Source organism: Rhinolophus hipposideros, assembly GCF_964194185.1.
Source record: "Rhinolophus hipposideros genome assembly, chromosome: 16".
Taxonomy (NCBI): Eukaryota; Metazoa; Chordata; class Mammalia; order Chiroptera; family Rhinolophidae; genus Rhinolophus; species Rhinolophus hipposideros.
Window position 1 is genome coordinate 50,301,253 of NC_138062.1, and position 27,279 is coordinate 50,328,531.

General features: G+C 55.8%; 1 protein-coding gene across 4 annotated transcripts; it reads left to right on the top strand.

Moving 5' to 3' along the window:
• The first annotated feature begins 564 nt into the window (after positions 1–564).
• Positions 565–27,279, top strand: KLHL26 (kelch like family member 26). 4 transcript variants are annotated; one of them, XM_081076285.1, is made up of 3 exons: positions 565–721; positions 22,018–22,200; positions 24,413–27,279. In XM_081076285.1, exons 1-3 carry the CDS (start codon positions 645–647, stop codon positions 25,992–25,994), a joined length of 1,842 nt encoding a protein of 613 aa, XP_080932411.1. In that variant the 5' UTR covers positions 565–644; the 3' UTR covers positions 25,995–27,279. The 4 variants fall into 4 exon arrangements, with proteins under 4 accessions (XP_080932411.1, XP_080932413.1, XP_080932412.1 ...); XM_081076286.1 differs by lacking the exon at positions 565–721 and adding an exon at positions 14,486–14,545; XM_081076287.1 differs by lacking the exon at positions 22,018–22,200 and having other exon boundaries at positions 566–721.

Consider the following 27,279-nt stretch of genomic DNA (forward strand, 5'->3'; position numbering starts at 1 on the left):
TAATCTGAGGGCAGGGGTTTTGGGGTGAGAACCAGAATTGTGGGTGAAGCAGGAGATGTGGGGATTTGAGGGCAGATGGTTGGGGCCTGGGGGGTGGAGGTTCTTGGAGGGTAGGTCAGGGGAGGGCTAGGACCCACAAACGGGTTGGAAGTTGGAGGACTGGGGACAGAATGAGTTCTGGCGTCTGAGGCCTTGGGGAGGGAGTGACTGGGAGGAGAGGGGTGGCTCTCAGAGCTCTGGGACCATTTTCCCCAACTGCCTCCTCCCATCTAGGCCCCGCCCCTCCCCCTTTCCGGAGCAGACCCCGCCCCAGGCCTGCCGCACCTCACCATCCGGCAGGACCCCTTTCCTAGCCCCCTCCCCGTACCCCTCCATGCCCTTACTCACCCATCCCACCCTCGTCTCGAGCCTCGCCGCTGGCCACGCCTTTACCCCCCGCACTGTCTCCTTTGCCCCGCCCCATCCCACACCAGGCCCCGCCTCTCTGTAGACCTGGCCCGCCCCTCATCCCGGTCTCGCCAGGCCCCGCCCCTCCGCAGAACACGCCCCGCCCCCGTCCCCCGCGTCTCGGTGTAGTGGACAGGCGCCCGGCTCCGGTCACTCGATCGCGCTGCTGCGGCGGCGGCGGCGGCGGCGGCGGAAAGATGGCGGAGTCCGGCGGTAGCGGCGGTGGGGGTGGCGGCGGCTTCGGCACGGGCCCGGGCCCCGAGCGCGCGAGCAGGTGAGACCCGGCGGGCAGGGTGGGCCTGCACCTGCTCCAGAGCCCGGGTGACCTGTGGGGAATCCTGGCGATCGTGAGGAACTGGAGAGCGGCCCGGGCCGGCCCCAGGGTCTTCCCGGGGGACTGTAGGCTTTAGGGGCTGCTTGGGGGGCAGCTGAAGGCGGGTTGGGGGCCTAGGACCACGAGGCGTCTACATGCGGCTCTAGGGGCCTGAGGGGCGTTGGGGCGCTGCGAGGTCTGAAGGGAAACGCAGGGGTTCCCGACTGGGAAGGCTAAGGGGTCTGGGAGGCAGAGGGCCTGGACAGGGGCCATGGGTACTCTTGAGGTTGTCTTGGAAACTCCGAGGAGAGGACGGAAAGGAGCCTGCAGGGGCTGAGGCCCAAGGCTTCCTGGAGGGTGCGAAAGTACCCTGAGGGGTCCAAAGGTGGTCTTGAGGGGACCACCCTCAATGCTGAGGGCACCTGGGATGGGTGAGGACTGTGAAAGGTTGGGGGTAGGGGGTTTAAGTGAATCTGAGGACCTGGGAGAACCTGAGAGGGGAAACTGAGGGGCTCTGAGGGTCCCAGTGAGTCCTGGTGGACAGAGAGGGGTCTGGGGGCCCCAGGGGTTCTGAGGACTGGAATGGGTCTTGGGGAGCCTGAGGATGGTGAGAGAGTCCTGAAGGTCTAAAGAAAATATGAGGAGGGTCTATCCTTGGTGTGCCTTCACCACCCCCACCCCCCCTCAGGCTAAAGGACTTGAAGCAAGGTCTTGCTGTCAGACCAAGGGAGCAGAATTCACCCCCTTCGGTCAGAGGGAGGCCCCATTTCTCTTTGGCCAAATCCTGAGACTTGCCCTGAATTGGTGTAAAACTTGAAGGTTTTTAAATGTGTTGTTCTGGGTTCTCAGAGGAAAAGAACACCAGCCTTAGGGTGCATGACCTCCCTCCTCCTTTCCATTGAAGAGGGCCAGCATGGCCCAGACCCTCCCATCTACCCTCCCATCTGGGCCTTCCAGAACAGCCTGCCAGCCCTGGCTGACCAAGGAGGAAATTCGGCTCTTTCTTGCTGGTGAGCGGATGGGAGCAAATCATTTCAGTCAACGTGATGAATGATGAAGTTGGTCGGTACATACTTGTGTGCTGTGGAGTCATTCCTCATTGTGGGGACCTGGGCTGGTGCTGGCTGAAAAAGCCTGATGGCCCAGATGAATGAGTTGGGTTTTGGAGGCCTCCAGTGGGGAGCAAGAGAGATTCAGAGGATTTGAGAAGACATTCAGAGGGTAGACTGGGCAGTACTTGGTGACCAGGTTGAGGTAGCATGCAAGGAACAGACGAGGGGACAGTGAGCCCTGGGTCCCTGCCTTGAGCCCTGGGGTGGGATAACCTGGGGCAAAGACGAGGTATAATTAATTACGTATATACCATACAGTTCACTTATTTTAGCTGAACAGTTTGATGAGTTTTAATAAATTTAAAGAGTATGAGTATGCACCCTTTAACACAATCCAATTTTTTAGAATATGTCCATCATGCCAAAGAGTTCCCTCAAGCCCATTGCAGTGAAATCTGCTCCCACCCCCGGCCCCAGGTACACCCTGATCTGCTTTCATTCCTCTAATTTTGCCTTTTTAGAAATTTTATAGGAATGGGATCATACATTATGTAGCTTCTTGTGTCAGTCTTCTTTCTTTTAACAGAATATGTTTGCAAGTCATCTATGTTGTCACAAGTATTAGAAGTTTGTTCTTTTTTCACTGCTGCATAGTATTTCATTGTATGGATGGATATAGTTTGTTTACCCATTTACTGGTTGAAAACAACCAGTGGGGTTGTTTTCATTTTGACAATTACAAATAAGGTTGCTGTCAAGATATAGGTATGCCTCTTTGTGTGGACATATATTATCCTCCTTGGTAAATAAAAACCGAGGAGTGGAATGACGGGGTCCTACAGTAGGTATAGGTTTAACTTTTTAAGAAACTGCCAAGCTGTTTTCCAGAGTGGCCGTACCATTTTGCATTCCTTCCAGCAATATATGAGAGTTCCAGCTGCTCCATATCCAGGCCTACACTGAGGTGACCAGTCTTTAAGTGATTCTAAGTGTATGCTGGTATCTGATTTTGGTTTTAATTTGCATCTCCCTAATGATGTTGGGCATTTTTTTATGGTCTCACGTGGCTAGTCACTGGCTCTTCATCTCTTTGGTAAAGTGTCTTTTTAAATCTTTTGCCCATTTCTTTGTTGGGTTGTCTTCTCCTTAGTGACTTGTAAGAGTTCTTTATGTATTCTGGATAAAAGTTCTTTATCAGATACATGATTTGCAAATATTTTCTCCCAGTCTGTGGCTTATCTTTTCATTTGCTTAATGATGTCTTTCACAGGGCAAATGTTTATCATTTTGATGGAGAGCAATTGATTAAGGTCTTTCTTTTATGGATCATGCTTTCAGTGTCATAGCTAAGAAATTTTTTCTAGATGGAGGCACTTTCTTCTTTTTTTTTTAATGATTTGCTTTTTTTTTTTTTTTTAATTGGGGGATATTGGGAAACTGTGTTTTTCCAGGACGCGTCAGCTCCGAGTCAAGTTGTTGTTTTCAATCTAGTTGTGGAGGGCGCAGCTCACTGGCCCATGTGGGAATCTAAACGGTAGCCTTCTGGAGGCACTTTTTTAAAAGACAGCTCCCCCATCTGAGATGCCCATTTGCCCCCTTTCCTCTATCCTAGTGAAAAGTCACTGTTGTCTGGAGCAACTGATGGTGGGGCGTGTGTGTGTTTGTGTGTGGTATACCTGTGGTGCTAGTGTGGGGAGAGGGGCAAGAAGCCCTAATATGGTAAGATGGAGCATACAGAAAGAGAACCAGGTTTTGAAGGAGATTGTGGCACACAATAGTCTCCCAAGAATCTTCTGAGATGTAGAGGCCTTTGTAGCATTGTTAATTTATTTGTTCCTTCATGACTTCCAAACAGGCCAGCCACGCCTGGTGCATGACCTGCCCATGGCTCGTTCCAAGGTCATGGCCTCTCAGAGCCATCTGCCTGATCACCTGAGTTCAACCAATCCCGGAAGCAGTTTCTCTGGTCACTTTGTTGTGTGGTATTTTTGTGTAAAATTTATATAACATAAAACTCACCTATTTAAAGCATACAGTTTGGTTGCATTTAGTACATTCTTATCGTTGTGTATCCGTCACATCTAGTTACAGAACATTTCCATCACCCCAAGAGGAAATCCTGTTCCCATTAGCAGTCACGCCCCATTTCCCCTCTCCCCCAGCCCCTTACAACTACTCCTCTACTTTCTGTCTCTATAAATTTACCTGTTTTATAAATAGAATCACACAATACTTGACCTTTTTGTCTGGCTTCTTTCACTCCGTGTAATGTTTTGGAGGGTTCATCCACATTGTAGTGTATGTAAGTCCTTCATTCATGTTTATGGTTGTGTGATATTCTATTGTGTGAACGTACCACATTTTGTTTATCCATTCACCAGCTGATGGACATAGGGCTTGGTTCCACCTTTTGGCTATTTGGGGTAGTGCTGCTATGAACATAATACGTTTTTGTGGGAAGTTCTGTGTTCTGTTTTTTGGGCTCTCTACGAGGAGCAGAATTGCTGCGTCATAGGGCGGTTATGTAGCCTTGATCAAGCTATCAGCACCAGTACTGCTTGGTGTGTGTATTAGTGGAAATGCTTTGAGGGTGGAGAGCGTGTCTTATATGGGTGGAGAGCATGCCTAGAGCATAGGTTGTACAGAAGAATTGTTCGAGAAATATGGCCGAGAGGGAGGAAGGGATGGAGTATGGAAAAGCTCTCTAGGGCTTGTAGTCTGGCAGGTGGGAAGTCCCATCTGTGCACAAGTCAGTCCCTGGCCTTCTCAGCGAGACTTGTGGGGCTGCTGAGGTGGGGGGGGGGGGAGGCTGGCCTTGTCTGGGAAGCTGGTTTTCCAGCCTGTCAGGGGGTGTCTGCATCTGCTTTTTTTGGTCCCATGAAGGGTTTTGCCCTTTGGCCGGGGGTGGAGGTGGTTCCTGTCTTCCCCTTGGCCCTTCCAGCGGTCCCACGACTTGAGAAACTGTCCTCCAGGGACAGTGCCCCCCCCCACTGCCCCCAGCATTATATAACTTGTTTGTTCCAACTTCTTTTTTCGGAAACCAAGGTGGGGGAAGAAAGACAGAGAAAAACTGATTCTCCTTCCTTCCTATCTCGAGGGAGCAACAAAAAACCTGTTGCCGAGTAGAGAGATGGTCGTTAGTGATCCAGCCGCACCTCTTCGATGGATGGAGAGGAGCGTCCAGAGTGTGGTGGCCTTATCTGAGGATGGTGGCGGGAGGTGGGGGACTTCCTGCAGGGTGACGCACACAAAGCACTGTTGTCCTCCAGCGGGCCCTCCCCCGGGTCCAGGCTCCGGGAGGGAGAGGAGGTTTGTGGCCACGTGGGGTATTGTGAGCGGAGGAGGTCCTCTCCAGGGAGTTGCACCCCCCCAGCTAAAATTCCATCGCTGTGAGGTACCCCACCGGCTGAGCGCCAGAGGAGCCTTCTCGTCATGGAGTTCTTTTCAAACGTTGGGCCTTTGGCGTCTTCACTCCTTGGCTCATGTTCCCTAAAGGTGTCTGGATGGGTCCCAGGCTCAGTGACTCACGGTGCTCCTGGGGGGTGAGGTGGCGGTATCTGGGTGACGGACATGCCGACCACAGCTGTTTCCATGGCGAGTTGTGGCCAGAACAACGTGTGAGTGGTTTGGGCACAGTTCAGCTGAGGTGTCTGCTCCTGGCTTGGTGACCTCTGCTTATTTAAACTTTCCTCACAAGCCCTGTCTGGCTTTGCTCTAGATTGTGTCCACAAAGCCTCAAGGCTCTGGAAGAGTCCAGCCCCCCCAACCCCTGTGCAAAAGACTGGGGGTCAACTGACTTGCCTCCTGAGAAGGTTTTGTTGCTTTGCCCTCAGCCTCTTTTCAGCAGGGAGGGAGAGGTGGGAATTTTGCCATTCAGAGATGGGAGCTCCATTCCTCCTCTTGGGAATTCTGGGGGATCTGGTGGCTCTAGGGCCTTGTCGCACCCACACTGTCTATGGTTCCCTCCTTCAATGAGCAGGGCAGCCGCATATACGCATGCACCTGGGGCACATTTGCATGCTTCTATGCGTTGGAGTCCTCATGGGGCAACTGGTACCCCAGACCCCCTGGGCAGGGTAGCTGGGAGGGGGAGGCTGTGCTCAGAGGCTGCCCAGCACATCCTGTGTGTGTGTGTGTGTGAGTGTTCGTGCAGAAGTGGCAGTGTCACCTTGCGGTCCTAATGCTGTCCATGTTCTGTCCTCTATGCTCGTGTGGGTTGTGAGGGGTCACGGGGCGTTGGCAGGTCACTGTCAGGTGGGGAAAGGAGAACGTTGGCATCTTCGTCAATGCGGCGGCTGTAACAGAATATCATAGACGGGGTGGCTTGTGACCAACAGACATTTCTTTCTTGAAGTTCAGACGCTGGAAGTTCAAGATTAAGGTGTCTGGTGAGGCTGCTTCCTGCTGCTTCATAGATAGTGTATTCTCACTGTCTCCTCTCGTGGTGGGAGGAGCTGGGGAGCTCTCGGCAGTGCCTCGTACGAGGGCACTCATCCAGGGTGCCACCCTCACGATTTAATCAGCTCCCAAAGGCCCCACTGCCTAACATCGTCACATTAGAGGTTAGGTTTCAAAATGAGAGTTTTGGGGAGACACAAACTTTGCGTCTGTGGCAATTTGCCTGAGCAGTTGGGAGGACAGTGGCCCCGTTTGTTCGTGGCCATGAGAGGGCCAGTGGTGGGCCAGTGGGAGAATGGAACATGTCAAGTCTAAGCTGCTTCTGCAACATAAGAGCAGATGCTGCCATGGGAGCCGGGTGCGAGCTGGGTGGGTCTTGGCAGCGTATTGGGTTGGGGGCCATTGATCCTGGGGTGAGCTGGAGGGGCTGGGCTGGAGGTGCTGGGGGGGGGCAGGCCATACAACTCAGCCCTCCTTGGGCAGTGAGGTGCCACGTTCCTCACCTCTGCACTGGCGGGTCCCGCAAGCTCATGACGTGAAATTGCTCTGAAAAGTATACACATGGCCCTGAACTGAGCAGTGTGATTGTTTCACAGCTGGACCGCTTCCATCTGGTAGCTGCGAGCCCCTGGGGACTCCTTCTTGTCGTTGACTATAGTTCCTGGGGTAGAAAGGTTTTATTAGTCTCTGCTATCATCAGGCCATCTCCAGGGATCCCACAGTGTGTCATCCACTTTCCTTAACTGTGGTTATTTTTGATAGCCAGTCCGTAGGGGAGAGTTCCGCAAGGCCAGGATGGAGCTTTTGCTTCTGCACCCCCCCCCCGAGACCCCAGACATTTTAAAAGTGGGGCTTTCTCTGCATGCCTGCCCTTTAGTCTTTGGCATGTTTCAGACTTGGTGTTGAAGACCCTGGAGAAGAAGGACAGAAGTGGGAGAAGGAGGGCAAGGGGGAAAGGTCTAGACAGAAACAATTCATCGACGTGGATGGAACTCATTTGGCACCTTGCTCCTCCCCTGGTGGCTGTCACATACCTCCTGTGTGCTTGCCGCTGTGTTTGGTGCTGGGCATGCTGGGATGCCGAGATAGCTGGGCCTTGCTTTTGGGTCACCTATGTGCCAGCAGGGAGTTAGTTGGCAAAACAGGGGTACAGTCGTGCTCCACGATTGCCATAAGTGATCCCATGGCCAAGTTCAAGATTCCCACTTTCTCTGGAAGGTTCTGAGAGCCTCCTCAGGAATGAGGTTGAGCTGAGCCTGAAGTTAGTGTCATCAGCTCAGGGGAAGGGTGTCAAGGGAGGTGGACTCTTCTCTGGGTTCAGGTAAGTGGTGTGTGCAGGTTCTGAAGGTGGAGGAGCCAAGTTTTTCCGGGAGTGGGAGGCTGAGGAGCTGGAGGGGGTGGGAGGGGTGAGGTAGGAGACTGGGGGTGCAGGGTTTGGGTGAGGAGGCACGTGAGTCAGATTTGTGTTTTGGAAGGATCTCTCTGGCTAGAGAGGAGGGACCAGGACCAAGGTGGGGGCTGTGGAGAGGGTGAGGCGGGCATGGGTTTGGGGTCGATTCAAGGTTGAACTTATGCGATGTGCTGACCAATCATGGGGGCCGGGCAGGGTATCACCAGCTGTCAGGTTTCTGCTATGGACCGAGGCCTGCGTGACAGGCAGGGTCTGCGGTGAGGCGGGCAGGCGGGGGTGGGTCAGGCCCACGTAGCCTGAGCGCCTACACTGCCGGCCAGCGTCCCATAGAGACCGGGGCAGGGCAGTGGTGGACGTCCCGCCGGGAAGGCTGGCTGGCTGCTGATATTTCGGAAAGCCTTCATGCCTCCCCTGGCTCCAGGGCCTTAGGTCTTCCAGCCAGCATGTCCTGCTCCTCGGAATGTCGCTTCTCCCAGGAAAAGGCCTTGGTCTAGTTGTAACCACTCCAGGAGGTCTCTCCAGTTTGATTCCACTCACTCATCAGCTCTGAGCTTCTCCTTGAGAGCATGCCCCCAACGCACAATTATTTGCTCTCTGCTTCTCTCATCTGTTGGCACGCATGTTGGTTCTACCTTGGAGTCACGTCCCAGGCTGGCTCCTTCCTCTTCCTCCTCCCACCTCTGTGCCTTTGTTCCCCGACTCCAGCCAACGGGACCCTTCCAAGGTAGGCATCAACTGTTGTCACTTCCCTGCCCAACACCAGCCAGGCGCTTTCTTGCTCTCAGAACAAAATCCACATCCCACGTGACCCCATCAACCCACTTGCTGGGCCTCCCAGCCTCTACCGCCCTTCCCTCCTCCTGGGCCAGTACCTCTCCTGGACCTTTCACCCGGCTCCCCCTGGACTGTCCCGTCCCAGTGCTTCGCACAGCCTCAGTTGCCTCCTTGGGGCCTGGCCACTCTGCCCACCACAGCCCACGGCTCACCCTCTGCCCTGTATTCACAGAATATTCTTTGTGCTTCGGACCTGTGCACTTGAGAATGTGTGCTCCCTGAGGGCGGGGTTTTACTGTGGAGGTTCTGATTCTATCCAGTGAATACTCCCCACGTGGTCTGCGATGGGTTTGCCAGGGAAGTTGACCTGACCGAGAGGCTTCTGGAACAGTCCTCCATGGCCCAGCAGGGTGAGAATCACCCCCCTCCTCCCTTTATTTCATGGCAGACTCTGGGGAGAGGAACAGACTTTCAGGCATGTTATCAGTGAGTCAGTACCCTTTGAGAGGAGCCACTGAACAAGTACCCTTTGGTGGGTGTGTGCTTTGTGGAGTTAAGGGATAGGATCTTAACGCTGTGTGTTGAAGATGGAAACAGCCGGCTTCTCTCCCTGTCCAGCTGCCTGCAGTGGGAAGTGGGGACTCTCCTCCAGTTCCCCACCAGCAGACCCCCCTCCTCCTGTGGTAGCAGCTCCACAGCTGTGCAGACAGCTCTTAACACTTCTTAACCCTGGGGCTCCAGTCCCTTCTCACCCATCCTGTCCCGGGTCTCCGTAGACAGGCCTGCTCAGGCTGCACAGGATGTGTCCCCCTAGTATTCCTTCCCTGCAGAGCAGGTTTGGGGTACCTCCAGGCTGATTTCAGACCCCTCACCAAGCAGCCCAGGGCTGATCGCCCCCAGTGCACCACCTCGCCACACATGAAAATATTGTGATTCAAGAGGAAGTAACCAGCACCTGTGGGGAATCTCAGAGCTTTCTGTGAGTGAAGCAGCTTCCGGAATTGAACATGCTCATCTTGGAGGAAACCTTGAGGCGTGGACCTTGGGGCTTTTAAAGGTCTCAAGGTCAGTCACCTGAGGATCAAGGCCCAAGATGTTTCCTGACTCCACAACTGAAATTCCACAGGGGTCACAGATGGATTGGGTGGGAGTGGGCTGGGCTGGATTTCCAGAGAGCTCTCCTCTCAGTTGGGTGTTAGGAGTTGAGGGAGTCTACTGAAGGAAGCAGGAACCGAGCCATGATCACCTGTAAGCTTCCGTAACTGGAGCTGGTTGTTCAGGGGATAGCAAGGTGCCCATGAGTTGACAGGCATGTAAGGGAGCCCCCCTGTGGACCCTGAGGCAGCTTCCATGTGGAAAGCTTCGAGGACTAAAAGTCATAACTGTGTGCTTGCCTTGGTGAGGTCTGGGGGCCAGGGATTCCCAGGAGAGTGTTTCTTGCTCTCTCTCTCTCTCCTTGTCACTTGAGGAGATAATCGGGCCGCCTGCCCCTAAGGCAGGGCTGTTGGGAGCACACAAATGTTTATGCTCTATGTGAGTCACTTGCAGAAGCCATGGGTGGTGTTTTCCTTGCCATGGCTGATAGCATGAGTTGCTTTGCAGCTCCAGCCTTAGGCATCCTTCCAGCATTTTAGCATTTAGAGTTGCTGAACTTTAGCAGTGGGGGGCGCGGGTAGCTTGCTGACCTTTTCTGGGGAGCCTGCTGTCTCATTGCAGGCAGGCAGGCGGGGCTCAGGCTGAGTATGACCACCACCTACTCACCCAGAGATTGCCCATCACCCTTCCCACCCCCCCATCCCTGGGGTAGGAAGCCTGTGTGCAGTGCAGGGAGAGGTGGCAGCTGGAGAAGTATTAACTCCACAGTGGGTTTTCCAGAGGCTCATCTGGAATGTAGTGGACAGGAGGCCAGGATCTGAGGCTTCCATTGACGGCCTCAATGTTGGAAGTTTGATTATGAGAGTGAGAAACTCAACTCACTGCCTTCAGTTAAAAATTAAAATTCATTGTTCACATTAAAAAAAATGTTTAGGGAGAGTTCCAATTTTAGGTCCATTGAGATCCAAGGCTCAGATGAGTCTCCTGAAAACTGACTCCTGCTTCTTAGCTCTGCCTTCCCTCTTAACTTGGCAAGGTGACCCCACCTTGCTCTCCACCATCCCAGCATCCCTAGGGAGAGGGCAAATTTACATTCTTGTGAGTCTAGCAAAAGTCCCAGGGAAGGCTATGATTGGATCATATGGGTCACACCCACATCTGGGACCAATCAATGTGGCTGGGAGCCTGGGAGGCTCTGGTTAGCCAGGCTGGGTCATGAGTCTCCCTTTTTAGCCCAGCAACAGGGTCTCCTGATTCCCACCAAAGGGGCTGAGAGTGAAGAATAGCAGGTTATTTGAGGAAAATAGGGCCCTCATCAGAAGAGGGGAGAGATGTTGGCATCCCCTAAAATGAAGACATTCATGACAGGCCCCCTTTCATGCCTAAATTTGTGCTGCTGTTAGAAAGGCCTGGCTAAACTGTCCTCATGGCTGTGTCTGCTGTGTCCGGCTTGGCACCCCTGGGCACGAACGCGTGCCATTTGGCAGAATCGTCCCTTTCAGGGCCTCAATACCTGCCCTGTCAGGAGAGGCCTCTGGGCTGGGCCCTGAGACACGGGAATTTGGCAGTGCTGGAATGTCGCTGGGTTTCTGAGTGGTGCTCTGGGCCGTGTAGTCATGCACATACTTGCCTGATCTGTAGAGTGAAGGGGTTTTTCTCATTCCGGTGGCTCTGTTTCCAAGCCCAGTGCAGTAGGGATACGTGAGGGGATGGGCTTTGAACTGGGATCAAACTGGAGTCAGTGGGTAGGAATGGAACAGGTGAAGCCTGGGTCTGAGATGTGCTCACTAGTCTGCCCCTACTGCCCCTGGCATGGGGACCCAAGCTGGGCTTTGAAGGGCAAGGGAGGCCGTGGGGGAACCTGCTTCGAGAAGGCTTGGAGGTGAAGGCATGGAGGAACATGGAAGAGCCGGGAGACGGGGTGTGGCATGGAGTTGGCCCTTTAACGCGGGAATAGCATGAACAAAGTGTGGAGGCCAGACATTACAGAGACAATCCTGCTGAGGGCTTCCTGGTTGAGCCCAGGCAAAGGATAATATACCCAGTCGCAGGACTTGGACCAGAAAGGTGCAGGGGGGAGGTGAAGAGAGCAGGTATGTGCAGCAGAGATCTGCAGCAAGCAGAGATGTGAGTCAGGCGCTAGTCAATGCTGCCACCTAGCAGCCGTCCACCTGCCACCTCACCCATCCACCCACCCACCCATCTGTCCATCCGTCTATTCACCTACCCATTTGTCCGTCGTCCATCTGTCCATTCGTCTGTCCGTCTGTCCATCCATCCATCCATCAATCCCCATCCATTCACCTATCCATCTATCTATCCATCCATCCATCCATCCATCCATCCACCTGTCCGTCTATCTACCCACTCATCCATCCATCCATCCATCATTCATGTATCCATCCATCTATCTGTCCGTCCACCCACCCACCCAGCCATCCAATCAGCAAGCGTGACTGAGCTCTGAGTACATTCTGGGAATGGTGCCAGGCAGCGAACAGAACAGGAGACAGAACCCACCCTGCCCTGCCCTGGTTAAGCTCCTGTTTCAGCCTCAGGGAGACAGGCTGGGAACAGATGAATGGTGTGCCAGATGGAGGGATGGGCTGGGAAGACGACTAGAGCCGGGCTGGGGTCTGAGGGTCCTGGGTGGAGCTCTCCGCAGTGTGACCTGGTAGGGTGGGGTGACCTCCCTCATAGCGACTGGAAGATTAGTGGGCTAATCCACACCCTGGCCCTGGCTGGCACCGAGGAACTGCGTCCTGCCCTCCCTGTGTCCAGCCCCACAGTCACCTCCTGGTTTGGTTTCCTGGCCAGGGGTGTCATGGGATCTCCCCACCTGGGGCTACAGAGAGGCCGACACTGGCCCGGCCTCTTGTGTGTTGTGTGGCCTTGGACCTGTCTGTGCCTGAACCTCTCCGTGCTTCAATGGTACTGGTGTCAACCTGTCCAGGCTGCCCACCGAGAGGTGAGCTGGGAGCCAGGTCTGCACCACTGGCCCATAGCCCCGCATGGAGTGTGTGTTCACTTATCAGGCTGGGGAGGGGTGGAGGCAGAGAGATTACCACTGGCAGGGGAGGTGGAGTCTGGTTGTCCCTTCTTCCTGGCCTTGAGAAGTAGCCAGAGTGGGGTGGGTCTGGGAACCGGGGTTGTAGCCCACAGCGCCCTCCTGTCTATCAGTAGAGACCAGACCCCATGCGTGCTAGGCTCCCAGGGGCATCGGTCAGAGGCTGAGGTGAGGGCACAGAGCCCTGACAGGAAGTCACAACCCAGCTTGAGGGGCATCAGGCTCCTAGGGACCAATGAGGAGTGAGGCTGTGGCGAGCCACGGGGAGGGCGGACTTCACTGTGACCCAGGGAGAATTGGAGTGTGGGGATTCTGCCGTTTGGCTCCATCACACTTATAGAAGGGCAGGATGACCGAGTTGGCAGGGCCTGTCCTGAGTGGAGCTGGCACTGAGAGCGGCCACCCTGAGCCAGCTCTGTGCACGAGGGATCTTAGCCTGGCCTCAGGGCAGGGTCTCACAGTGGCGCTGGTGACATATAGGGCCTGGCAGAATGGGAGCGGCTTCTCATCTCGAGAATCCTCGAGAGGATTCATGAAGGTTCTTTCGAAGTGAATGAGAGTTCCAGAACCTGCCTGCAAACCCCACTGCCCTCCTCAGCCTCCCTGGCTGTCAAGTGGAGACTCTCAGGAGGTGTCAGCCCCACATACTGGAAGATTGCACAGTATTTCCTGCCGGGCACTCCCTAATACCCCCTCTCTTCTGTCACCCTGTCACTGCCTGGCGTGCACAGACAAGTAGAAGGAAAGCCTGTACATATGGGTGGTGGCTCTGGAAGGTGGTGCTATGAAGAAGATGACACGGGGCGGAGGGGAGTGTGGCCTGGGGCTCCTTTACAGGGCTCAGAGAGCGGCCTCTTTAGGCACCGTGCTTCTGGAGAGGGCTCCCCGTGGGCCTGGCCGTGTCAATAGCCTGTGACTCTTGGAGGAGCCAGGGCGAGCGGGAGGGAGCAGATGAGGCTCTGTGCCCACCTAGAGGCCTGGCACACCTGCCCTCCCAGGACACACACCATCCACCCCAGGGTTCACAGACTGGCATGGCGCTGGGCAGACTGTTAAATTATTGCAGATGTCAGAGAGTAACCAGCATGATGACCAGGAGGGAGAAATAAACAACTTAATTGCTGATGCTGTGGAGAGAGCCCAAGCTTGGGGGACATGGGGTGTGGGGCCCTGACTGGGGTTTCTTCTCTCTCTCTCTCTGGGTCTCTGTCTACCTCTTTGGGTCTCTCTGTCCCCTTCTCTCTGAGTCTCTGTCCCTTCTCCGGGTCTCTGTCACCTTTTCTCTAGGTCTCTGTCCTCCCTTTTTGGGTCTCTGTCCCCCACCTGGGCCTCTGTCCCCCTCCCTCTGGATGTCTGTTCCCCTTCTCTCTGGGTCTCTGTTCCGTCTGGGCCTCTGTCAGTGGATTGGAGTCCTAGCCTGCTGGGGCGCTGCTGTGGGGACATTCTTCTGCATCTAGGCGTCATGCTTGTCCACCCAGAAGCCCTGAGCTTTCCTCTGCTCCCCTGGGAGCCCAGGGATCAAGTTCTGCGAGAGAACTGCAGGCGTCTCTGAAGGAGCTGCCCCTTATCTGTAGGGATGGCCCTCGAATGGGCCTGCTGCCTTCTGGGGGGGAGGGGGACAGAGCGTTCCCAGGAGAGAGAGGTGACCATGGGGGCCACGGGCCAGTGCAAGGTGCCAAATCATGGAGACTATCTTTGGGTTGTGAGCACAGTCCTCAGAGCTGTGAAATACTGTAACCATGGCAACAGTGGCTAGGGTATCTGCTTCTGGGGAGCGTGTGGGACCCTGGCTCTGGTGCACTTCTTACCCACAGCGCCGCGCGCCCAGGAGCCAGCCATGGCCTTGGCAGAGCCCGCAGGCTGCAGTGTAGTGAGCAGCTGTGCCGGCCGTGCTGCGCCTGGGTCTCCCAGATTGAAGGGGACACCCGCTGCCCTGACCTCGTGGGCTGGCAGGGGATTCATGAGGTTGTCTGTGAAGAACCACTCAGGTCAGGTGCTCCATCAGTGGGCCTGCCTTGTGAAAGGTCGGAGGGGGCGGGAGGGGGAAGGCACAGAAGTTTCCAGCGTGGCCGGACAGGAGGAGGGGGAGGGAAATGTGTGAAATAGGGCAGAGGGGTGGCCCAATGGGCTGCCAGAGCTTCATCTGAGCTCTAAAGCCCGAGTCGCCCCTCTCTGGGTCTCTGACCTCCCCCCATCTGGGTCTCTGTCCCTCTCTGGGTTGGTGTCCCCCTCTCTCTGGGTTGGTGTCCCCCTCTCTGGACTCTGTCGCCTGAAGTGCAGTGTCTTCCCCGCGGCTGCTCCCAGGACCCTGGGTGGAGCGGCCAAGCTCCCTGGTACAGCGTCAGCCGGGGTGTGAGCCAACCAGCTGTGCTGCGCTGCTGTGCTCCTTGGAGCCACATGGACAATAAAACCAAAATTGGCTTTGAAAGTGGAAGTGCTCTCCGTTTTGAGGGGAAGTGAGGGAATTTGCATGTCAGAACAGTATGTTAAAGGGGCAATACCGGCAGACTCTGTTCTGGCCTGAGTTTTGGGCTCCATGTGGGGGTGGGAAAGGATTTTACAAAACCCCAAAGAAATGTTTCCATGAAATTCTCTGTTGTTCTTGCCTTTTCCTTTTTTTTTTTTCCTTTTTTTTTTTTTTTTTACATTCCAAAGAAAAGAATTGTTCTGGGGCTTTGGAGCTCTCCTGTAGGGTTGGGAAACTGAGCATGGAGACTATGGCCAGCGTTGGGTGAGGACAGGAGAGGGGAGCCCCCAACTCCACTATGGGGTCCTGTCACCCCTGTGGCTCTGCACTTCCTGTGGCTTCCCTCTATGAGGCTATTCCTGCCTTGAGCTGGGTCCTCCCAAAGCCGAACCTAAGGCAAGGGCTCCAGCCTGTGGTATGTTTGGGGAGGTGACCCCAGGACTGGGGCGGGGAAGGAGCCCATGTAGGTAGCACCAGCAGGGAGCTGGTGACAGCTTGGGCAATGGGCTTGGTGGCTGGGCTTCCCTGGGAGGTTGTCGGGATCCTGTTACGGGTGGTCTCTCTGGGGGTATTTACCCCATCTAGTCCCACAGGCCATCAGCCACTGTGTAGGGGAAACCCCAGGGGAGGCAGAGGCTGTGTCCCTGTGTCCAGCACAGGGGTTCCCAATGACAGCGCTAGGGAGATGTAGCACGGGGATGGGGGACAGTCCTGAGCCCAGGCCAGACCTCCAGGGGCGCATGGGGCCCCTCGGAGCCCAGATCCAGCCAGAGGGTGCAGCCTGGGTGGCAGTGAGTGGCCTCCAGAGACACCCTGACCAACTGCTGACACACTGGCTCCGATGACTCAGTACGGGTGACCATGGCTCGGATGGCGGTCTGGAGGCTTGGACCGGCCCAAGGCTGCTGCTGCCGCCTTCCTGGGGGCCCAGGGCCCCGCCGCACTGGCCGCCCCCTGTCTGGCCTGCCTGAGTAATGGGTCCTTGCCTTAGTCATCAGTCCCAGGCCTTAGCCCTCCCTCTTCCTCCTGCCCACCTCCGCCCAGCCACGCCTGCCTCTCTGTCCAGGCTGGGCCTCTGGTCCCTGTCTGCTTTCTCCTTCTCTCTCTGAGCTCTCCCAGAGACCGTGAGGTGTGTGGTAGGACTGGGCCTTCGGGGATAGTTGTCCCATCTGTGAGATGCGAGAAAGGAAACAGTTTATGGGGCACCGGGAGCCTTGCGTGACACAAGGAGATGGGCGCTGAAAGGGGCTGCTTCCCACCCACTCAGTGTAGCTCAGCTCCTACCCTGTAGGCAGCAGCTTGGTTGGGGTTCCAGCCAGGGTATTCTAATTCCTGCATAGGAACATTTTAACTACCTCTGTGCTTAGTGAAGGGCAGCTCCTGTTGGAAGGCATCAAAATTCTTTGTATCCCATTGAATGGCATTTAGCTCTTTTCCCATCTTTGGCCCCCAGACACGATATTTGGGGAATATCCTCACGCATCTCTCTTGCACATGTGACTGTATCTCAGGTAAATCCCAGAAGTAGACTTGCTGGGTCAAGGACGTGAGTTCTTTGAATTTTGCTAGATCTGCAGAACTGCCTAACTGGGATTGTAACCACTTCACACTCCCACTGGGAACGGGTGTGAGTGTCTACTGTGTATGAGACAGCCTGACAACTCTGCCCACCTGAGGGGTGAAGCCAGTCTCTTGGCCAGCAAACTTCCCATATTTGGAAGAGGCTTACTCTCAGGTCTCTCTACCTAGCTATGCTTCCTTTCCTAGGAACCATCAGCCCATGTATTTTTCTGAGGTTGCTGCCTTTGTATTGATTTCTTGGTACTCTTTATATATGGAGGACCACAGTAAATATATGTTCAGGGACTGAGCAGCTCCATGATCAAGTTGATTCTGGTGTGGTGTCTTTCTTCTCATGAAAATGTGCACATGCATGCCAGTCCATGGGCTTAGGGAAAGCACAGGAAGTCCTCCTGCCCTTCCCTGAAGTCTTCAAGGAACTTGTAAGAAAAAATGAGGCAGCTGAAAGCAAAATGGCAAAATGCATAGAATCTGTGAGGTGAGGTGTCCACAAAGAGGCCAGCCTGGTGCACTGGGCACCTGCCATGTGACAGTACTCTGTGGGTGGTTCCAGGCTTCGGGTTCCCAAGTGCCTGGCCCCGTTTGATGGCCCATGGGTGGCTTGTATGGATAGTGACAGGGTGCAATCCCCCACTGGGCCTTGCCACCTCCCTAGCCCAAAGGGAAGCTGGGGAAAGTTAGGTGGTCTGTGATCCATCACTTTCCAGGAGGTGATGGGGGCTGGGGAGCCCTGTGACACCTGTGCTCCTGTCTGCCCCACTTGACAGCCTATGAAGACCCAGAGATGAGGGAACATGCCTGAATCACACAGCTGGCTAACATCAGGGTAGGGATCAGAATCCTCCCTTTGCTTCTCACACCAGACGCCAGAGAACATGAGGCCTGTGGTACAGCCCTGGCAGGCTTCCTGGAGGAGCGGGTCTCAGCTTTATCTTCCAGTCTTTGGGTACTGGCCCAACCCCCAGATACTCCGCTCAAGCTCTGGGTTTGGGCTACTCTAGGGGATCCTGGTGATAAAGGCAGCTTGCTGGTGCTTGGACCTGCCGAGTCCCAGTCTGCTTCTGGGAGGGAAACTCCAAGGGGTCATCTGCACAGAGAAGGTGGTATACTGGCCCAGGCAGGAGGGGCTATGGAAGTGACGGGAGGCAGCTCCACACGCCTTCCGTGCAGGCTAGGCCCTCTGTGGAAGCTGGGCCCAAGGCCCAGCACCCAGGACGCAGCCAAACCCTCCGCTCTGAGGGAGAGACCTGTGGGTGTTATTATCTAATCCCCGGGGTAGTAGGGGCTGGGAGGAGAAGCCAGGACACCCCCACTTTCTGGCCTCTGCATCTTTCTGCCCCGCTCCTGTCCCCTCTCCCCGGGGCATCCACAGCTGCAGTGTGAAGCTGATTCTGGTGGTTTGACCGCATGGGTCCCCAGTTCCCAGGGGATGAGGACAGGGCTGCTCCTTGTTCATGCTGTGTCCTTCCCCCATGGGAAAGGGACAAGGGGCTAACAAGGCCCGTGGAGGGTGGCATGGACCTGCGTGCCTTAAGGGTCCTTGGAGGCTCATGCGGGCCGTGGCCTTGGCCGAGGGCCTGTTGAAGGATGTCAGCAAGAGGACACAGTGAGACCCCACCCCTGGAGGTGTCCTGGGAGGGGCTATACAGTACAGGGCAGCCCTGTCCAGAGCGGGAGCACACTTTAAGGTCCTTTGATTCCCGAGGGTCTATAAACCAATGACGTTCTGTTCATGATCTTCAGAACCTGGGCCTGTTGTAGGGTCTTGGGAAACTGACAGCAGGGACTCAGCTTATAACAGTGGCTGGTCAGAAAGGGTGGGCTGGTTGCAGCGGCTCCTGCTGCTCGGTGCAGGGGAGAGGAGGGGACATGTGAGGTGGGCGTCCCACCTGGTAGGAGAGGCGACCAGACCAAGCTAGAGACTCGGGGTTCTCCTGAGCCCCTTTCCTTCCCTCACTCTATGGCCTTCTGCAAATGTGGACTCCCGGGCACGCCAGGTCCCCCAGCATTGCCAGCCCAAGTAACCATGGCGCTGGGCTCCGAATCACGTGTGTTTCTGCCTTACGGGGACGGGAAGCCTTTGCGCCAAGCACAGGCTGTGTCCCCTTGCCATGTCCCCACACCGTCAGGACCCTGAGCACCTTGCAACCCTACCCCTTAGTTGGCCCTCCCCCTTTCCCAAGGCTCTCTGGAAGGATGCTGAGGTGGGTGGCCTGTGCAAGGTCAGGGACCTCAGGGTGGCAGCTGCCGCATGGATCCAACACTGCCCACATGCCCTGTGTGTGTGGCGTCAGCCCGTGTACCACTGGCAGTGTTTGGGGAGCTGATGGGCAATGGGGCCAAAGGGACTTCTTTCTCCTGCTTTCTTGGGAAGGCTGGCGCCCACATTCCTGGCCCTCACTTGTGCTCAGGCGTAGGTCCCAGGAATGGGAAAGCGAATTCCAGAGAGCCTGAGGCTGGAGAGACAGCAGGGTGCTGGGATGGTGGTACCCGTGGCACGGGCTGGGAGAGTCCCGAGGTGTTCTTGCCCCACTGGGGCCTGACCCTCGAGCTGACAGCACTGTCCTCTCCTGTTGTATCTGGAGGATGGAGTGATGTACTGGGGCGTCCAAACCATTCATTCCCTGATGCATTCTACTAAGGTTTTTGAGACGAAACAGCAAAGGACATGGGGGCGATAGAGGAGGCCTCATACCCTGTGAGGTGCTGGAGGTCATGCAGGGTTTTATGCAGGACCTGAGAAAGCTTAGGTGTCCTTTCATCCTGTTTTTTGTTTTGTTTTGTGTTGTTTCTTTCTCAGGTGAAAGTCACATAATATGAAACCCACCTTTTTTTTTTTTTTTTTAATTTTCCCCTTAAATTTTTTTTTTAAAGATTTTATTGGGGGAAAGGGAACAGGACTTTATTGGGGAACAGTGTGTACTTCCAGGACTTTTTTCCAAGTCAAGTTGTTGTCCTTTCAATCTTAGTTGTGGAGGGTGCCGTTCAGCTTCAATTTGTTGTCCTTTCAGTCTTAGTTGTGAAGGGCGCAGCTCAGCTCCAGGTCCAGTTGCAGTTGCTAGTTGCAGGGGGCGCAGTCCACCATCCCTTGCGGGAGTAGAACTGGCAACCTTGTGGTTGAGAGCCCGCACTCCAACCAACTGGGCCATCCGGGAGGCAGCTCAGCTCAAGGTGCTGTGTTCAATCTTAGTTACAGGGGGTGGAGCCCACCATTCCTTGCGGGACTCAAGGAATTGAACTGGCAACCTTGTGGTTGAGAGCCCACTGGCCCATGTGGGAATCGAACCCGCAGCCTTCGGAGTTAGGAGCATGGAGCTCTAACCGCCTGAGCCACCGGGTCGGCCCCCGAAACCCACCATTTTAAAGTGAACTATTCAATAGCATTTAGCACAGTCACAAGGTTACGCAACCATCACCTCCATCTGGTTCCAGAACACTTTCATCACCCTAAAGGGAGCCCTGTCCCCATGAGCAGTCACTCCCCATTCCTCCTCCCTATCCCCTGACAACTCCTAATCTGCTTTCTGTCTCTGTGGATTTGCCTGTTCTGGACATTTCCTATAGATGGGCTCATACACCATGTGGCCTTTTGTGTCTGGCTCCTTTTACTCAGCATGATGCTTTTCACATTCAACCATGTTGTAGCATGAATCAGCTTCATTCCTTCTTATGGCTGACTAATATTCCATTGTGTATACACACCACATTTTGTTTATCCACTCATCTATTGATGGACATTTGGGTTGTTTCCACCATTCTCCTTTTTAAAACTTTATTTATTTATTTTTTATTTTTTCAAACTTTATTTTTTATTCTAAAGAGATCTTTGCCTCCTGAATCCTCATTTGGAGGTACAGGCATCTCTCCTCCCTGTCCCCATCCCCCCACATAAACCCGTCTTCTATTTTTTATTTTAAGGAGGGCGCAGCTCATAGTGGCCCATGCGGGATTGAACCGGCAACTTTGGTGCTACCAGCACCATGCTCTAACCAACTGAGCTAACTGGCCACTCCTAAACCCGTCTTCTTATAACAGATATTCTTGCTTTTGTGGCTTCCCCACAACTTGCTGTTTGCCCCTACACTGGTCAGGGAAGGGGGTGACAGCAAGCTCCCTACACAGGCTGCTGCTTCCTCGGTTCAGGTTCAGAGGCTACCGTATCTTCTTACAGTTCTGGGGCCATGGACAAGCTGCTCAGCCTGTCCCGTCTCTGGCAGGTGGAACCGATGGGCCTTTTCCCTTGATTAGGTGGCCACCGAGTGCAGCCCAGAGCCAGATTCTTCTGAAAATGGTCGGAGTGACTTTGTGCTTATGTGGCTGTCCTCCCTCAGGGTGTTGGGCACAAAAGACATGCTAGGCAGGTGTTGGAATGGCTGGGCCTTGAAGGTCAGCCCCTCCTGGAGGTGGCACTCCCTCTCCCCACCCCCAGTAAGAGGCTGGCCCGAGGGACCGCTGTCCCCAGGGCCCAGCGCTCCTAGGCAGCTGTAGGTCGAGTCCCTCCTCCACACCACGCTGGAACACTGTGCCAGCACCTTAATTGCACGGCATCCTCTGCATGGGAGAGAAGATGGGTTTACCCATGAGGGTGGCTCTCTAGGGCCCGGGGGACAGCGATGTGACATGGAGAGGGCTGCACCTCAAAATGAGCACTCAGGAGGCACGTTCAGAATACAAAATAATGGAATAAAGTTGTAACAAGGAGAGGGTTGGAAGCCTCCCAAATATCAACAGATGGGTGAAGAAATTGGAGTGCATTCACACAGCGGAATATTACCCAGCCATAAAAAGGAGTGGAACACTGCCACCTGCCACAGTGTGGATGAACCTTGAAAACCACGATGCGGAATGAGAAAAGCCAGACACAAAAGCCACAGAAGGCCACATGTGGTAGGATTCCATTGATGTGAAATGGCTGGAACAGGCAAATCCATAGAGACAGAAAGCAGATGAGTGGTTGCCAGGGTCTGAGGGAGGGGGAATGGGGAGTGCCTGCCCAGGGGGACAGGGTTTCTTTTTGGGGGAGATGGAAATGTTCTGGAACTCGATAGAGGTGGTGGTTGTTCAACATCGTGAATGTACTAAATGCCATTGAATTATACACATTAAATGGTGAATTTTATGTTAGGTGACTCTCAGCTCAATTAAAAACCAAAAAACAAGGGACGTCTTCAGGTCCTGGGGGAAACCCTGCCCGTTTCACAGGCAGCAAATGGCATCCAGCCAAGGCCAGTTGGTGGGCAGGTGGCAGACACAGTTGGGATCCAGGTCGTTTCCACTTCTCCTTGCGTGGTTCTGGAGATTTTGCCTGTGCCTGGGGAAGCTTCAGAGCCTGGGTGAGCTGCCCAGGGTGCCCTTGCTGAGACCAGCCGGCCCTGAGGCCTCTTATCCTCTCCCCATCCTGCTCTCCTGCAGCATGGCTGACAAAAATGGAGCCCTCAAATGCACCTTCTCTGCGCCCAGCCATAGCACCGGCCTCCTGCAGGGCCTAGCTGCCCTCCGCTCGCAGGGTCAGCTCCTGGACATTGTACTGACTGTCAACGGAGAGACATTCCCCGCACACAAGGTGGTCCTGGCTGCCTGCAGCGACTACTTCAGGTGAGCGCAGGCCCTGGGGATGGGCCAGAGAGCACCCGCCCTTCTAAGAGGGGCCAGCTCAGTGCCAGCCAGGACGCGACAGCTCTGAGGGAAGGTGGCTAGTGTTGGCCCAACATCCTGTAAACCTGCCGTTTTTCTCAGGTTTGCAACTTATTCAAACTTTTTGGGGACATGGAACAAGCAAGCAGAACATGCCTGGAGGATAGAGGTGGCCCGTGAGCACCCAATCAGCAGCTTCCACCCTGTGGGGATGCTGGCAGAGCTTGGCCAAGGTTTCACTCTGGCTTTATTTGACACTCGTATGTGCCAGGTGCTGTGCTGGTCTCAGGATCCAGCAGGGAGAAGCCTGGCACAAGTGCCTGCCCTTGTGACAATTGTATTCAGGCCGAGGAACAGGAGGGATGCCTACCTGCGTGCACCAGGCTCTGTCCCAGTTCCCACATGACAGGCAAGGCCTTGCTGGGTGTACGGGTCAGTCTGCCACGAAGGCCTTTTCCTAAAAGCACCTTCCCTGTGATGGGCTGGGTGGAGGATGGAGGCCCCCATGGAGCAGGGCCTGGGCCCATTTTCCTCACCAGCTGGGGGCTGTCATGGGCTGCAGACATTCTCCTCATTCCCTTGGTGATCAGCTGGCACGCTTCTTCCTGCCAGGCTGTGACCCCGACAGAGCTTGGGTGTTGTCCTGGGGATCGTTCTCCTACCCTGCTTTGCCAGTGGTGGCCAAGGTGCCCTGCCAGCATCTCAGACAGCACCAGCCCAGGTCCACACCACATGGGCCGCATACTTCCCGAGGCCAGGGTGCCCTGCCCAGTGTGCCCCCTGGCTACCCACCCCTCAGACTCAACGAGACCCTTCCGGGGAGCTGGAGACACCAAGCCATCTGGGGCGCCGCTTCTATTTTTATTCTGGATTTGGGGATGGGCGGGCCAGCCCAGGCAGAAATGCCCTTTAAAGGCTCCTTTGCGCTGGCACTGCAGCCGGCAAGCCCTTAAAAGGCAAAGCTCCTCTGGTCGCCGTGCCTGTCTCTGCTTCCAACCGGCGATGGGACTCGCAGGGACTCGCTGCGCACATCAGGGGCAGGGCCCTGGAAAGGGCAGAGCCCTGCTCCTGGAAGGACCATGGCACTGCCTTGTGGAGAGCTGGGCACTTGTTTGTTAGTGGCCCCGAGGCAGTGTCAAGCTCAGCTGTCCCCGCTCTGGGGCCCACGGCTGGTCCACACTGGGGTGTGCCTGGGCAGCAGGCATCTGTTGGGCAAATGGGCGAATGGACATGGGAAATTCCCTCCCCTCAGTCAGCCGTGCCAATGTGTGCTGATAGCAATCACAGTTAAGGTGGAATGCCAGCTCGCCCCCTGAGAGGAGCCTCGCATGCACCATCTTCTAGAACCTTCAGGAACTCTGAGCTGGTGCTGGGATTCTTACCCCTGTTCCTGGTGGGGTTCCCCTGAAGGCTGTGGGGAGCTGCGACCTAGGTCCTGTGTCCCAGAGCAGGATAGCACGGCTGACAGAGCTGGGGTCACTCACTGGGGAGCTTATGGTGGGTTAGCACTCCTGCGGGCCGTTCCCAGGGGCGTCCCTAACCACCACCTAGTCACTCTCTGGATACGTCAGTGACCCCACTGGGGTCCCCCAATGGGTGCTCCCACCTGAGGCCCTTATTCCCTTGCCATCCCTATGTGACAGCGGCTAAGACTCAGGCAGGGGACCGTGTAGCCACCTGCCAGGTGAGCGTGCTGGAGACGGACTAGACTCTGTGAACTATGACGTGTATTCCTCTGGGCTCCCTGTCTTGGTTTCTGAGCTTGCCACAGACTGTTTTTCACGGCTGGGCACTGAGGTGGGGCTGGAGCTCTAGCTCCAGAGCCAAAGCTAAGGTTTGGTCTCCCTGCACAGCCACACACACACCTGCCCTGCTGTGAGCGGCCCTGCTTCCCAACCTCTGAATCAGCTGGCCCCAGGTGCTGCGCACGTCTGGGTGAGGCTGGGCGGGCCCCACTCAAGGGGCAGAGTGTGGAGCTGCTGTTGGTAGGAAGATGCATGGCTTCAGGTGGATTAAAACTCTTCCTTTTCTTTTGTGGGTGTCTTGAATGCACACCTGGCCAGCTTTCCCTGGCTGGCCAAGCCTTGCCTGCAGTGTCCCGGGGCCAGGCCGTCCAGGTGACCACGACGCCCCTTGGCTCCCTGAACCCACATGCTGTGTTTATGACCCTCAGGGCCATGTTCACAGGCGGCATGAGGGAGGCGAGCCAGGATGTCATCGAGCTGAAGGGCGTGTCGGCCCGAGGCCTGCGGCACATCATCGATTTTGCCTACAGTGCTGAGGTGACGCTGGACCTGGGCTGTGTGCAGGACGTATTGGGCGCAGCTGTGTTCCTGCAGATGCTGCCGGTGGTGGAACTGTGTGAGGAGTTCCTCAAGGCCGCCATGAGCGTGGAGACCTGCCTGCACATCGGCCACATGGCCACCACCTTCAGCTTGGCCTCCCTCAAGGAGTCAGTGGACACCTTCACCTTCCAGCACTTCCTGCAGATTGCCGCAGAGGACGACTTCCTGCAACTGCCCCTGGAGCGCCTGGTCTTCTTCCTGCAGAGCAACCGGCTGCAGAGCTGCGCTGAGATTGACCTGTTTCGAGCTGCCGTCCGCTGGCTGCAGCATGACCCCGCCCGGCGGCCGCGTGCCAGCCACGTGCTCTGCCATATCCGCTTCCCGCTCATGCGCTCCTCGGAGCTGGTGGACAGTGTGCAGACCCTGGACCTCATGGTGGAGGACGTGCTGTGCCGCCAGTACCTGCTGGAGGCCTTCAACTACCAGGTGCTGCCGTTCCGGCAGCATGAGATGCAGTCCCCACGCACGGTGGTGCGCTCCGACGTGCCCTCTCTGGTGGCCTTCGGGGGCACACCCTACACTGACAGTGACCGCGCCGTCAGCAGCAAGGTGTACCAGCTGCCTGAGCCAGGCGCCCGCCACTTCCGTGAGCTCACAGAGATGGAGGTGGGCTGCAGCCACACGTGTGTGGCGGTGCTGGACAACTTTGTGTATGTGGCTGGGGGTCAGCACCTGCAGTACCGCAGTGGCGAGGGCGCGGTCGACGCCTGCTACCGCTATGACCCGCACCTGAACCGCTGGCTGCGCCTCCAGGCCATGCAGGAGAGCCGCATCCAGTTCCAGCTGAACGTGCTATGTGGCATGGTTTATGCCACGGGGGGTCGCAACCGCGCCGGCAGCCTTGCCTCCGTCGAGCGGTACTGCCCGCGACGCAACGAGTGGGGCTACGCCTGCTCGCTGAAGCGCCGAACCTGGGGCCACGCAGGTGCCTCGGCCGGCGGCCGCCTCTATATCTCGGGTGGCTACGGCATCTCGGTGGAGGACAAGAAGGCGCTGCACTGCTATGACCCTGCGGCCGACCAGTGGGAGTTCAAGGCGCCCATGAGTGAGCCCCGCGTGCTGCATGCCATGGTGGGTGCCGGAGGCCGCATCTACGCCCTGGGAGGCCGCATGGACCACGTGGACCGCTGCTTTGACGTGCTGGCCGTGGAGTACTATGTACCCGAGACAGACCAGTGGACCAGTGTGAGCCCCATGCGGGCCGGCCAGTCAGAGGCAGGCTGCTGCCTGCTGGACAGGAAGATCTACGTGGTCGGGGGCTACAACTGGCGCCTCAACAACGTGACGGGCATCGTGCAGGTGTACAACACTGAGACAGACGAGTGGGAGCGCGACCTGCACTTCCCTGAGTCCTTCGCGGGCATCGCCTGCGCTCCAGTGCTCCTGCCCCGGGCCGGGCCCAGGAGGTAGCTCCTAGGACTTCCAGCCCCCTCCCCGCCCCCAGGCCTGGCTGTGTGCTGGGCTTGCCAGGGGTTTGGTGAGCGCACGTTCTGAGGAGGACCCCACTTCCCTGGGCTGGCCACATAGGCCTGCCATGTTGATAAACCTCCTCCCCAGGGTCCTTCCTTCCCAAAGCAGATCTTGGCTTCCTTGCCTGCCCAGGGAGCCTGCCAGCAAGGGGATTGACGTGCGGTGGCAGAAAACTTGAGCCTGAGGGAGTTTCCTCGCCCGCAGGGGGTTCTCACTTATGGGTGGGAATTGGGGTCTCTTTGGGGTGTTGTGTCCTGGTATCTCTCATCCCTCAGCCCAGCGGTCTTAGATGTTCGGATGCGAGCTCATTAATTTCATCCCAAATCCATGGTGTGCCACTCCCCTCTCCCTGGTTTCTTCCACACGTGTTTTAAAATGAATGCACCCCAAACCTCTGTCACATTTGGACCCCCCCAGAATAGGAGGGGCTCAGAATCACCCAACTTGGGGTGATAACCAGAGGATGGTTCTGTCTCCCCAGTTAAGCCTGTGCTGCTGGGTGGAAGGGGGGGCCACAGAAGGTGGTCTGACACTTGTCCCCATTCCTGTCCTTGGTCTGAGCACCTCAGAGTATTTGCTCATTCACTTTCAGGAGGAAAAATCCACAGCCAGCTTCCAGAGATGGTCCTTACAGGCCTCGGACCGTCCACAGAACACTGGGCCATGGGTGGGGCCCTAAGGAGAACCGGGCCAACATGTCCTTGTCCCGTGGTGAAGGGAGACGCTGCTTTAGAATCCCAGGGCATCTGCATTCCACAGGTCTGTCCAGGGATTTTTAGTTCTCATTCTCTCTGCAGCCCTCTGCTCCCCACTTGTCCTGTGTGCAGGTTGACACACCACCCAGCCTGGGGCCACTGCTGTGGGAAGTCGGGGGGGCAGGAGCCTCTCTCCAAGGGCTTCGAAGCATATCTGGCCACACATTTGTTTTGGCGTCTAAATCTCTAAACCATATATATATTCTTTGGTTCCGTTTTGCTTATTTTAAGAGGCCAGCACCACTGTCTTATAAATGGGATTTGGACCCTTGGGGCGCCTTAAAGTGTCTCTTCTGCTGCTAACAGACGATTGATGTTGTGTCTCTGGGAGCCACTTGCCGTGTAAAGAATTAACCTCATACCTTAGTAGACATTGTCTCCTAATATTTTCATTGTATTTAATAAAAATGTTATGGTGAAAAGATGGAGCAGGCCCCGCACCAAGCGTGTGAGGCCTGATGGGTCACAGA